General features: G+C 42.2%; 2 protein-coding genes across 5 annotated transcripts in view; both read right to left on the bottom strand.

Moving 5' to 3' along the window:
• TPO (thyroid peroxidase) overlaps window positions 1–5,502 on the bottom strand; it is a 105,705-nt gene extending 100,203 nt beyond the window's left edge. Inside the window, exon 1 of the mRNA XM_081189058.1 lies at window positions 4,680–5,502. The gene's annotated coding sequence lies outside the window, so the exon portion shown is untranslated. The remainder of the gene's footprint in view (window positions 1–4,679) is intronic.
• The window catches only part of SNTG2 (syntrophin gamma 2), a 218,520-nt gene continuing 204,909 nt past the window's right edge, over window positions 406–14,016 (bottom strand). For all 4 annotated transcript variants that reach the window (XM_081189127.1, XM_081189125.1, XM_081189126.1 and 1 more), the window contains 3 exons: window positions 10,522–10,614; window positions 7,797–7,907; window positions 406–550 (listed from right to left, as the gene is read on the bottom strand). In XM_081189127.1, coding sequence (XP_081045253.1) covers window positions 419–550; window positions 7,797–7,907; window positions 10,522–10,614 — 336 coding nt within the window. In that variant the 3' untranslated portion in view covers window positions 406–418. The remainder of the gene's footprint in view (window positions 551–7,796; window positions 7,908–10,521; window positions 10,615–14,016) is intronic.

The raw sequence follows: 14,016 nt of genomic DNA, 5'->3' as shown, positions 1-14,016 counted from the left end.
TCGATTAGCATAATCATTCGAGTTAATTATAAACCAGGCTGTAGATGAAAATGTTAGGTTAAACTACAACCTTACTCTACAAGTGCAGTTTCAGCCTTTTGGAATATTCTGGTCCCCTGATATTACTATTTAATTTTGTAATATGTAATGCTTGAGAATAAGATTTAAAATAAGACTTAAAATTCATCATAGTGTGAAAATACTCATTTAAGTGCAAGGCAACAAACTGATTCAGTTTGAATAAATGTTTAACTCATCAGATTTAACAATGATGAATCAAATGTGAAAACTAGTAACTTTTATTGATAACACAACTATATATCTCTTATAAAATCACATGGGATCGCAATATTGTGCATGAAATATTTTTTTCTTTAAGAAAATAATTTATCTGTCATAATCACAACATAGAATCTCTTCAATTACTGTAGGTATATTTTCTTGCAATGCTCTGGCTGTCAATAAATAATGGATCCACAGAGGCAACCTTAGCAGCTATAAATGAGTGAATACAGTTTAAAACTGCTGTCAAATCTTGAAATTCTAGTTCCTGAAATGAGAGCAAAAGGAAAAAAGGGTGAAATAAAGTTTCACACATTTTACAGGTCACAATGCATCAAGACCATAAAAAGTAACTTCTAAATTATACGCCAAATGCAACCTTCTTTAACATACATCTTTTCTCATGAATGAAGACTAATGTTCCCCTCTAGGTAGGCACCCCTCCCCCACTGTTGTTGTTGTTAGAATTTATATACCGCCCTATACCCAGAGGTCTCAGGGCGGTTCACCGTCTTTTGAACTGAAGTCTTCTGAAGTCTTCTCAAGTTAAACCCTTAAAGTCCTTGCAGTTGGTTTGTTCTGCTGTTTGTGATCTCATCTCTTCTAGCACGCACATGTACTTTAGTCCAATTCAGCTCTAATTAAGAGGAGAACCTCTGCTTCTTAATGGAGGTGGCCGTGGAGGGTTTTCACCAGGTGAAGTGCTTTTGCACTCAGCACCTCCTTGCCCCCTGCATTCCATGCTGGAGTGAGAGCCCAGGTACTGAGGCGGACTGTGAGTGAAGCCCTTCCCCCTCTGTCCCGGGGGGGGGGATATGCAAGGATGATTACCCCTAAATTACCTCTAAATCATCCTTGTTTTTCCTTCGCCAACAATTTCCCACTGTCACAGGCGCTGCCTCCATTAAAGCAGAGCAGAACCGGAAGCCTCAATAATGCTTTAATTATTTATCCCTTAAATATCCAGTGAGTGCATGAGCAAAAATATACATAATGGTACTTATAGATCTATTGGTAATACGTAATTGTCAGAGCTGCTTCCAGATCCTAGCTCACAGAGGATCACGCTAGCCAGCGTTCACTTTATAAAAGTCTTTATTGAGTTACAGTTTCCATTCTCAAGCTGCTGCGTGCAGTTCTACGTCTTATGGCTTAGACCGGCGAAGCTCCGTCTGAGTCTCCGCCCCCTGTACACCAGCTTAATACCCTAGCCTTACTCCACCTTTTCCGCCTGACCGTTCTTCTCTGGGTCCCTCTGCCCCCCGCAGTCTCTTCCTTCCTGGACTCTTCTGACGCGGACCCCCCGGACCCTTCTGTCTCCTTGCGTCGGGCTTTAGGACCTGGCTCCCTTTCCGGGCTGCTTACTGCGCCACCTTCCTGTGCATTTGAACTTGGCGTGCGCGCCCAACCTTCCACTTTCCGCTCAACCGTTTCTTCGCTCCCCGATGGAGGTGTGGCCACTCCTGACTCATGCCCTCCCCCCTGCTGCGAGCTGCCAGAGCTCGATACCTGGCACCCTTCCTCTCCACTGCGCTCTGTTGGTGACGCTGGCCCCGATTTCCAACTGCTGCCCTCTGAGCCCCCTCTGGACCCTTCTTCCTGGGGTGTCCCCCTAGGCTCCCCCCTTGCTCTGGCCACTGGCGCTCCTTTCTGTGAATCTTCTGATTCACTGGAAAGACTCGGAGATCTCGGGTCGTCGTCATCACTCATCTTTTCTTCGGCCTCCTCCCCCTCGCTCTCTGTTTCCTCCCTTGCCCTCGCCTCTGCTCCTGAACCCCTGACAGTAATCTATTGCAAAAGAATTTGTGCATCACACACTGCATATGCCCTTACCAGATACTCAGTGCTGTTTTCCAGCACTAGACTAAGCTCAAACACTTATTTCCTTCTGCTGTTTGTCCAACAGTTGTTCAAGTATTAGTCATGCAATCAATGGGTCTTAACTCAGTCATTACTAAGTAGGAATGTGTTTTGGTTCACTTATTGCTTTCAGCCTTCCTGGCCCTTTTATGAAGTGCCATTGATTTCAGTGGGTCTACTCTAAGCGATGAAGCTGCATTGAATTCAATAGGACTCAGAGCACAATCCTAACCATGTCTACTAAACAGGCGGCCCTGTTTAGGGAGGCTTTTAATGTTTGATGTAGTACAGTATTTTAATTTATTTTTTTTTAAGCTGCCCAGAGTGGCTGGGGAAGCCCAGCCAGATGGGCGGGGTATAAATAAATTATTATTATTATTATTATTATTATTATTATTATTATTATTATTATTATTATTATTGCTGCTCAGAAGTAAGTCTGGATCCAAATGAGAGATTCTGTGTGAGTTGCTGGAGATAGGATTGTGGGAGCCACTTTATGTATTCGTAGATTAAAGAAGAATGTCACCTTGTATATTTCTAGTGCTGCTGCTGAAATGTCAGCTGAGGGAAAGTTTGAAATGAATGCTCAAGTTCCTCCTCAGGTGAAACACCGTATGAATTTCAAAGGAAGTCAGAACCATTTTAGTAAGCCTAGTGAAGTTTCTTAGGGTGCTTGGAACATCTCTAAGCTGTCACCAGATCTGGCCTAAAGCAAAATTCAAAGCTTTAGGCCAGGGTTTGTCATTCCCTCATTTGGTATTACAGCTGAAGAATTTCAAAAGAAGCTACAAAAAAGAAAAGAAAAAGAGTGTTCACAAGGCTAGGGAGGTTAGGGAGGTTTCTTACAGCCTCATTTTTTCAGCTTCGTGGTTCAAATTACTACTTTGTCTCACTACATTACAGAAGGATAACTAAAAGCTAATCCTTCTGGGATTGCAAAATTGCTTAAACTGGAGGCCTGTACACAGTTGTGGAGCACTGAAAGCAATACGGATTACTTGCATTTAGGGGCTTGTAAGGATATTGATGCAGGAAAAACTGCTTTCTGCTCCCTCTGTCCCTGAACTGTAGCAAAGTGAACAGCTCTCTACTGAGTTAAGTTTCCCTGTAAAATGAGAGAGTACTGGAGATTTATTTATGTCTGGAGGTTGGTCAGAAGGGAGGAAAACTCCATGGAGGCATTACTAGTCCCCAGGCACCATCAGTGTGCCGTTCCCTATAATTCAGAAGCTGCTTTCACCTTCCAGAAACCTCTTACCAACTTTATACAGCAGGTTTTACTTTCTCTTCTGCCCATATTCCTTCTCCCTGTTTCAGGTCCAACCTACACTAGGGCTTGATACAATTCCAGCAGTAGCCACCAGCCAGAATGTCACACATCTGCGCTATCAAGTGGCAAGTTAAAAACTTAGAGGCCCATTTCACATAATCAAGGAAAATGTCTTGAGCGATGAGCAATGCTTAAATTGCTTTTGTGTGCACTTTAACCTGTTCTTGTACAACAGTTTGTGTCCTTCTTCAAATGAAGATTCCTAGAACTGATATCTTGTACAGTGGTTCCTCGGGTTACAGACCCTTCAGCTTACAGACTCCGCTAACCCAGAAACAGAACCTTGAGTTAAGACCTTTGCTTCAGGATGAGAACAGAAATCGTGCAGCAGCGGCGCAACGGTAGCAGGAGGCCCCATTAGCTAAAGTGGTACCTCAGGTTAAGAACGGACCTCCAGAACGAATTAAGTTCTTAACCTGAGATACCATTGTACAGTCAGGGATAGGGGTGGTGATGGGAGCCATCTGTACCCCCAAAATATGTGAAACAATGAAATACATGGGGAGTTTAAGAGAGGGATGTCTCTTTCTACCTGCAGATACTTTTCACTGAATATTTATTTCAACAATCAGTATACCACTCAATCACAGTACAGGAGTCCCAATGCAACTCAATGAGACTGAAAGGAGTTAAAAGTATGAAATCAGAATTCAATTTAAAAGCCTGCTGGAATTTTTTTTTAAGTCTTCAGTAAGCACTGGAAGTTCAACACTGGGGGCCTGAGTGATCTCAGTTTCAAAAAATTGAGCCCTCCATACTGAACACGCAGCTCCTTGTGAATTCAAGCCATGGGCGACCACAAAAGTGGCTACTTTGAAGACCTCAGGGATCAGGGAGTCCCTGAGGTATCCTGGTCTCTAGTTGCTAAGGCTTGTGAATTAATACAAGAACCTTGAACTTGGCCGGTGGTAAGCTTTTGAGCCCCAGGGTTATGTATATAGATTTTTTGATTTTTTTAAAAAAGAAATTTAAGATGTACTGTATGCTTACATTTGGAAGGAAATATTGGTGGAATGTTTGCTTTTAAAAGCCAGTGTACACATTCCTCGGACGTTTCTCGATGTTCATAAGTCGTCGTCGTCCCCCCCCCCACTAAACCTACATCATTTCCCCTGCAAATCTGCCATCTATGATACACTGAAGAAAAAAATCCCACCGCTTGAAAAGGCAGTTCCATTTATGTTATTGTTATCAATAACATAACATATGCTACGGGACCGCCTCTCCTGGTATGCCCCACGGAGGACCTTACTGTCCGCAAATCATAATATCTTGGCAGTCCCGGGCCTCAACCAGGGCCAAGGCCTTTTCGGCTTTGGCCCCAGCCTGGTGGAACGCCCTATCGCAGGAGACCAGGGCCCTGAAGGACTTGACATCCTTCCGCAGGGCCTGCAAGATGGAGCTGTTCTGCCTGGCCTTCGGTCTGGGCCCAGTTTGACCCCCCTCTATGGGACTCTGCAAGTTACCTCTTGGTTCCTTTTATTGGCTCATGTGGGACCAACATGGATAGCTGGCCCTGATGAGTACTTGAGGTTCCTGACCCCTATGGTTGTAATTCATAGGCAGTCATTTAATTTTATCCTGATTCTAATTTTTAAGCTGTATTTTAATCAATTGTTTGATTGTGTTTTAATGTATTTGATATTTGATGTTAGCTGCCCTGAGCCCAGTCTTGGCCGGGGAGGGCGGGGTATAAATAAAAATTTACTTACTTACTTACTTATCAATATGGTATGTGGGGTACCAGTTCAACTTCAATAAATGTTTTAAGCACCCTGGCTTCCCAACAGGTATGTCAAGTTATTGAACATAGCCCTTCACACTTCTGCACAAATCAAAGTGCTAGCTAGTTGCTTTTGGACCCACTAAATTTTACATATTCCTTCTGCACAAAACTTCTTCACATAAATATGTGTCTCAAGGATACTTGTTGAGCAGTAAACTAATCAGCAAACTACTTTCCTACCAGACGGCACATTATTGACCTTGAAAACAGTCCCTGTATAACAGCAGAGCAATCAGAACAATGAAATTACTTTGAATTTCAACTGTTTTGAATGCCACTTGCTACTGATGCAAGACGTCAGTCAATATCAGTAATATCTATAGGTTATCCTGTTGATATTGATAGAAACAAGCACACAGGAAGCTCAACACCATTAAACTCAAGCTCCTGAAAATAAATATGCGATAGCATTTTGATCACGTTATGCCTTTGCTTTGTCACCTGCAGTGGCTCCCAGTCCATTTCCAGGCCAAATTTACTGTTTTCATTCTTTAAAGTCCTAAGTGGCTTGGGACCAAGTTACCTGAAATAGCACCTTCTTGTATATGTAAATACAGTGGTACCTCAGGTTAAGAACTTAATTCGTTCTGGAGGTCTGTTCTTAACCTGAAACTGTTCTTAACCTGAGGTACGACTTTAGCTAATGGGGCCTCCCGCCACCGCCACACGATTTCTGTTCTCATCCTGAAGCAAAGTTCTTAACCCGAGGTAATATTTCTGGGTTAGCAGAGTCTGTAACCTGAAGCGTCTGTAACCCGAGGTACCACTGTACTGAAATCTTCAGATGCTCTGCTCTAAAGTGGCTGAACCAAATGAAGAGAGTCAGGTCACTGCTACGTCAGGGGTAACCAATGGGATGCACTTTGGAAGTTGTTGAACTACAACTCGCACCACTGCCTAACAATTGGCTGGGGTTGATGGGAGTTGTAGTTCAACAGTCCATCTGAAGGACTACCCCAGCGCTAGACAGAGAGGCTTTTGGTTGTGGCACAAGAGTTTTTAAAAGATGGCACCAGAGACGTTGGCCTGGTGCCATCTTTATGCTTTCTTCAGCTCAGCCATACTAAGGTTCATGGCCTGGTTCTCTCAGTTTTAAACTAAGCTTTCAATTTTGCTTCAGTTGTTTCAATATTTTTATTTTTATTGTTTGTTGCTTAGGAAGGAGACATGTGTGCAACACAGTTCTAGCATATTTGTGGGGAGCTCTTGTTTTGTCTCTATAAAATGGCAACATAAAACCCCCATAATATTTAATACAGGAAAACTGTGGGCAGCTCCTTTGCCCAAAAGTCAATAGTGTGAAATTGAATCCCTCTGAATATATAAATTTTTAATATAAGGATTCAAACAAAAACGTTTAGGGAAAACGTTATCATAAACTTAACCATAGTGTTTGCTGCCCAACAAATGCTGAAATAATTCTTTACTAGGCTGCTGTTGACATTTGCTAGCTTATCTACTCAAGGGGAATGAAACTTGCATTATTTGATGACATTTTGTGTTCCTCATTATTGGCTACACTTTCCTGTCCAGCACCATCTGCCTCTCCCGAAAATCCATCGCTCCCATCAGTAACTTGGTCACTACTGTACTACAAACTGCATCAATAATAAATGTTGAGGTTATCAGCCTTTCTTTCTCCTGTGTCCTAGCAATGATTCTGAATCCAAAACAGGTCTTGAATGCTAGTATTGGCCTGTCCCTTGAGCCCATCAATCATCTTCCATTTCGTTCTTCTGGTAACACCTTAAAGCTACACGTATGCGAGGATTTGTACAAGCACAAAAATGTTATGACAATTTGGGGAATTCTCAAATTACTTTACAAAAGCTGATAAATATCTGTGTGGAGAAGGGAAGAGATGGGGTGAGGTGGGTTATGAAAACGGCACAGGAGTAGTTACCAATTTAATATTTTAGTCAGGCTGACATGAAAATCAGGGACTGTGGCCTGCAAGGGGTAGGGAGCACCAGGATCAGGCCTGCCAGCCAGATTCTTTACCTCTCCACTGTTTTAACCCAATGTCGATTTGAGAGGCTGCAATTTAGATTGAAAGTTCATGTATGTGTGTTGGGGAGGGTGCTATTTATTCCCTAAGCAGGCAATTTATCTGATGAAAGTAGATGCTTCTGAGCTGCTGAAAGATGCAGGCAAAAGTAGCTTGGAGTCAATGAGTATTGATCAATAAAGCTAAGTAATATTCAGTGGTTTGACTATTGTGTTGAAGGCTTAAGGTAGGTTGCTAGAGTAGGCCAGCCACATTGTCTTTTTTATTATTTCTTTCAGTTCTGGCATGTTAAAATCAGGCATCCATGCCAGATCAATTGCACATAGGGTGACAAAAAAGTGGCCATAATTTCTGGCGTTTTTGTGTAATAATCTATGAACAATACTAGATGCTTATTTGTGACCTGGCTTGCATGGCACAGAAAAGAGAAAACTCGAAATTATAATTGACTATGTAAGGTGAACTGGAATCAAGATTTTCTTGATACAAATTCAGTTTCATATAACACAGCAATATTCATTGCCAACCTTTGTCTCAATTTGTTTGGTTTCTGTATTCTGGAAAAGCAGCTTCACACGAGTTTTCCCATCATCTGATGACCCTTTGAGCTGAGAAAATTTAAATCTCCAGAGGACATTCTGCAAAGAAATGAAAGATAGTTAACATTTTGAATATTCACTTTCCCAAAACAACTGAACATTTTGGGTTAGAAGAAAAGAAGAAATAAATGGTATATTGCTATTTTGGGGGGAAACTGATGCATTACATCCAATCAGCACACAAAACTGCTAAAGGTTTGTTGGTTTACCATGCTTATGAGGGCACTCAACATATTGTTACTTCACAATATATATCTCCGTGTGGATTTTATTTCCTTGTTTCATATCAGTGGGGTGAAATTCCATGCTCAAAAGAAATTTTCAGTAATTTCAGAACTGAAATGGAAGACATTTTCTCACTAAAAACACTGAACAGAACGTTACCGTTATAATTATATTTAGTTATTTAATACCATAATTTGGACTTTGATGTGATCTTCTTTATTTGTGCAACATCCTATTTCTAATAATCCTCTTAGCTGCATTAGCACTTACAGAAGCTGTTCACTTCCATCTGAATTCCACAGGTGATATCCGTTTGTATTAATCTGCCGACAGACTGGATTTTTATTTGCAAAGCAGGGTTACTCCTTCCGCTCTCTCTCCACTGCAGTCCCCCTCATGCCCCCAAAATCTGCTCCAGCAGATTGGGGACCCTCTAGAAAAGATTTGGAGTTGGGGAGCAGGGGGTGGCAGCGAGAGGAAAGAAAGTAGCTCCACTGCGCAAGTGTCTGTTCTGCTGCCACTGGCAAATAAGCATGATGAATGTCACCCCATGAATTCGGATGGAAATGGTCGGCTTCTGTAAGTGCTAAAGTAGCTAAGAAAAAGATGCACAGGAAATGGAACATCGCACAATTAACCAACTCGCATGAAATTCTATGGTGTGATATTAAGATTGTCCTCTATGTTGCAGGGAGACATTTCCCTTTCCTACGCGCCTGAGAGAATGGTCACTTAGATCGACCTAGAGAACACAATATCAGAAGAAGCAGAAAAATAAATAGTGGCGAGGGGGGGGGACCTTCCATAGATGGCAAACATGACTACTTGGGAGAATTTTTGTTTGGACAGGCCTTTGTTCAGTCTCATAGCAAACCTTCAAGGTATAAATAATGTTTTTAAAGTAGTCAGTCTGACACAGTTCTTTTATGTACACAGTATCTCTGCCTCGGCTTCTCTTTTCTTACTGTCATAATGAAATTTCTACTTTCCCCCCTTACTGTTGGTTAACGTTTTGTCCTTTTATTAGGAAATCAATGTGATGTCACTGCTGTGGTGGAGCACTTTACAGCATTTTCTGATAAATGGATTTCGTCGGAGCAGTATTTCATTGATCAAGCATTCGGTTCCATCATTAAACATTGACACAGGTAATGCAGATGTAATAAACTTCTCTTTCTGACTGAAAGTGTATTGGCTAATTTGATGTGAGGCAAGCCATATCCCCTTAAATCAAACGTGAAGTTTTAAATTCAAATCCAAGCTGTTTGCAAAGGGCTTACTTGATATTCCATTAGCTTTCAAAAATAACTTAATTTTATATAGTTGGTGTCTTTCTCATATATAAAATTCTACTTCTGCGCTCTTCACATCCTTCTTCATGCTGATAAAATTTCACCAAATTACTATTCAAAGGTTTTGGAACTTATCTAGCTATGTTTACAGAACTAGCCCAAAACATTTAATGCTTGAGGTGCTCTCCACCCCCACCCTCAGCCCCATAAACAGAAGCATTCCTCTTCACTACAAATATCTGCTGCCTAAGGCAGCTGCCTCACTCCGGCTAATGGTAGGGCCGACCCTGTGTGCATATTCAGGGCCTTGAGCTCACATGTCAGTGAAGTGGCTCATAAGGTCAGTTTGATGGGAAAGGCACATTACTAATTTTTACATGCAACAACAACAAAATGTGCCAAGTGACTTACAAGCCGTTTGTTAAAAACTAATTAAAAATATTTCAGGTTATTTATAGATCTAAAAGAACCCTCTGCTGTCAGCAGGTACTGGACTCTTTCCAATGTTAGTCACACCGAGAGTACACCTGTTAAAGCACTGAAGTGAAAGTTGGAAGGTCTGAGAGAGCTTTTTGAACACGGGGCATACCACAGCCTGCTTCAAGGATAGTGGTCATTCTGCCTCAAGGTGTTAATTTTGGTGATTAACAGCGGAGTGGGGAGGAGGGAGGGAGTTACGTCTCCTACTGCTAGCACTTCCTTAGGCAACAATAATTGAAGCCAGGGAAGCAAAGTTACAGGACACCTCCATAAAAGATGCTGTCCTTAGATTATAGCATCTAAGTGTCGAATGTGTCTGGAGCCATTTACTGGGCAAAATGAAATGCCTTGCAAATGAGTCACAGCTGGCTGTCAAGAGTTCATCATCAGGAATGGGCAGACATGGTTGTAAAAGGACTTTCACACCAGAACAGCTGCACTGGTCAGCGGTCTGCTGATGGAATGGCAGCAGGAAAGAATACGCTTCAATGTCATGGAACAGGCATCCCAATAGGCTCAAAGGTGTTTTTGATTGGATTCACCCCAAATTTTCCACCACCAGAAAAGGATTAGCAACAGTTCTGTTTTCTCAAGGAACAGCATGGGTGCTTCATAACAGAACAAATTCTTATATTTCGCCTTCTGCTTCCTCGTACCTTTGTTTTGTTGTCAAAGCAGGTGAATCCCGAAGCAAAGTCTAAGGTGAAACACAAGCTTTCTCCTTGCCAGCTACATGTATAGGTTTTAGACTGGGAAAAGAGCAAAGAAAGCATTTATGATGAACAGCAAATTGTTTTCACATTGTTGAAACTCCAACATACTTTATTTTTATTTTCTCCCCAAATAATTATATATTGCCAACTCTTATAAAAATATAAAAGTGGTGTGCAACAATACACTGAAACACCATTAAAACGATGCAAAATAACCACAATATTTCCCCCCACTAAACCACAAGCATATTGATTATCTATTACATTTCTATTCCACCTTTCCTATAAGGAGCTCAAGGTGCTGTACATGGTTCCTTTTTCTTCCCATTTTATCCTCATGAGATAGGCTAGTCACAGTCTTCCAGGCAGTGGCGTAGCGTGGGGGGTGCAGGGGGGGCCGGCCGCACCGGGCGCAACATCTGGGGGTTAGGGTTAGGGGGCGCAAATCCACGGGTTAGGGGGCGCAAATCCACGGGTTAGGGGGCGCAAATTACTTGCCTTGCCCTGGGTGCTGACAACCCACGCTACGCCACTGCTTCCAGGACAGCCTGAGGCCATCCAGTGAGCTTCATGGCTGAGCAGGGATTTGAGACCTGGACTCTGAGGTCCTAGTCCAGTGCATAGCTGTCAACTTTCAGATTTGAAAAGAAGGGATCAGCAGCCTTGAAAAGAAGGGATCAGCAGCCTCACCTGTCCCGGGGACAGTCTACAGGATATCTAACAATCCGGGTTAGCAGTGGGAAGCAGCGGGAAACGGCGCTGGAATAAGGGAATTTCCCGCAAAAAAAGGGAAGGTTGACAGCTATGGTCCAGTGCTCTAACTACTGCACCACAGTGGCTTACTGCTGGCTCAGGAAAGTTAGAAACATAGGAAACTGCATTGTGCTAAGTCAGACCGATGATCCATCTAGCTCAGTAATGTAGAGAGTTTCCAGGGTTTCAGGCAGATTTCTCCCAGCCCTGTTTGCCAGTGGTGAATGGAGTCAATGCAAAAAGCCAACAGGGATATCCCACACACACTTTCTTCCATGCACAACCATTTATACACATCCATGCACAACAGCTACACAATCTATTCTCACACACAGCACACACTTACCCATGCATCAGTACATACACACATCAGTTTTCACACTTCATGTACACATAGCATACAATCAAACCACAAATGTTCTTAGCTTACTGCTTATGGTTTGTCTAGAGGAAGCAAACCATGAGCCCAGGTGTGGATATAATGCTAGGCCAGACTATAGGTTGTTTCCAGCACTGTGGCTGCAGCAGGAGTGGGGGAGAAATGAAGCACACATGATTTCAGCTATGTGCAGCAGCATTTAAACCAGTTTGTTTTAGCTACTGTTAAAAGTGACATGTAAAATAGGCCAATGAATAATTTTGGTCGAAGATGCAATTTTGAAAGCACAGCCTATATACATTGGGACATTTTTTTAAATGCACACAGAAATGTGCACCTTATTGATATATGTACTCTGTGGGGTTTTCTCCTTTATGCAACACAGGTTGATTAATGCCCTTCCATATTGCTTAACACTATAGACTCTAAGTAGTGTACAATAAGGTAAACCATAGAGATAAATTCAGTTTAAAATTAACCATAAAATAATAAATAAAAGCTTACATCATGTTATTTCAGTAAGCACAATCTCTTGTGCATGTGGATTACTTAAAGAAGGAAAAAGAAAAAAGGAAAAATTGCACATGCACCAATTCTGAAATCAGACATTCTTCATAAAAAAACTGGAACTAGGGTGGAGCAGAGTGCAAGGCAGAACCAATTGATGAATTCTGCTCAACAGGACCTCACATCTCCTTTAGGAGCTGATGTATTATTCTGTGCTCCTAGAGTCGAATCTGCACCAGCATTTTTTCAGTACCATTTCCCCCCCCCCCCAAGGGAGTATTGCTTCTGCCTTGTGCTAACAAAGCCTTATTTCAGTTTTCTGTATACTCGTTAAAAGCACCTTTAGAAGTATGCTGGCTTGATCACAGAGTAAATCAACTTCAAACTCAGCTTCTGTGATCTTTTTTCATGTTGATTCCATACACCTTGCTAAAATTAGTACAGCACAAAAAACTATGCTACATGCTTATTTCAGTTTTCCTCTGAAATGGTAATGAGTATGATCAGAACTATACAACCCTAGACTAACCACTGCCAGCCTAAAAACAAAACACGAATCTGGAACACACAGAAATGTAGGGAGTTATTTTTATATATCATTTCTTAGACCACTAGTATGGCTGAATATTTATGCAGTAGCATTGGCACAATTGTGTGGTGGGCATCTAGCACTCTGCATGTTCCCTTCCTTATTGTGCTTAAGTGTACATGATACTTGCAGAGATCTTATTTTTTATGTTGGTCCTTCCTCTGCCTTAATTTGGGTAAGGTTCTGCCCCCTATACCAATATAGTGCCTTGATTTATGAGTGGATCAGGGTAGCATACCAAACTTAGCAGGTTGTGCAAAGGATCACCATCACCTTGTGCAAACAATGGCAAGAACTTAATGTAGTTCCATGTCGTCATCGGTGCTTGAATTATAATGTGATGGCCCCTTGAGCTACTGTTCAGTTCAGGGGTGGGGAATCAATGGCTTTCCAGCCAGCATGGCCAATGAGGGTTGCAGTCCAACAACTTCTAGAGGGCTGTATGTTTCCCCATGTCTGGTTCAATGGGTTGTAGTAAGAGTAGGCCAACTAAAACTAGTGCACTTTAGTTAGTCGTGGCTAATGTAATGGTAATGTATTGCAGATGATGACAGCAGTCACGAAATTAAAAGACTGGTGCTGGAGGAGACTCTTGAGAGTCCCATGGATTGCAAGATCAAACCTATCCATTCATAAGGATATCAGCCCTGAGTGCTCACTGGAAGGACAGATCGTGAAGCTGAGGCTCCAGTACTTTGGCCACCTCATGAGAAGAGAAGACTCCCTGGAAAAGACCCTGATGTTGGGAAAGATGGAGGGCACAAGGAGAAGGGGACGTCAGAGGACGAGATGGTTGGACAGTGTTCTCGAAGCTACCAGCATGAGTTTGACCAAACTGTGGGAGGCAGTGGAAGATAGGAGTGCCTGGCGTGCTCTGATCCATGGGGTCATGAAGAGTCGGACACGACTAAATGACTAAACAACAACAACAACAACAATGTAATGCAAAACAAAGCAACAGAGGAAGGGGAAGGTTTTAGCTAAAAGTGGGATGGAATTAAAGGGGTTTGGACTGTGGATTTCATCATAGACCCTCTTGGTTGTCCCCCACCCCCAATAATTCAAGCACTGGTTATTATTCCTTGTAATCACTATTTCAAGCCTCTTATATCTCATTGCCTTCCTGCATGCACCTCTGGACAGCTTCCGTACCATTTCCCAATATAATCCCCCATATGTTTCAGAATCAGAGGCATGCACTGATTAAAAC

Source organism: Podarcis bocagei, assembly GCF_964188305.1.
Source record: "Podarcis bocagei genome assembly, chromosome: 3".
Lineage (NCBI taxonomy): Eukaryota > Metazoa > Chordata > Lepidosauria > Squamata > Lacertidae > Podarcis > Podarcis bocagei.
The sequence above is the reverse complement of the archived record's forward strand: the minus strand, read 5'-3'. Positions and strand labels throughout refer to the sequence as shown.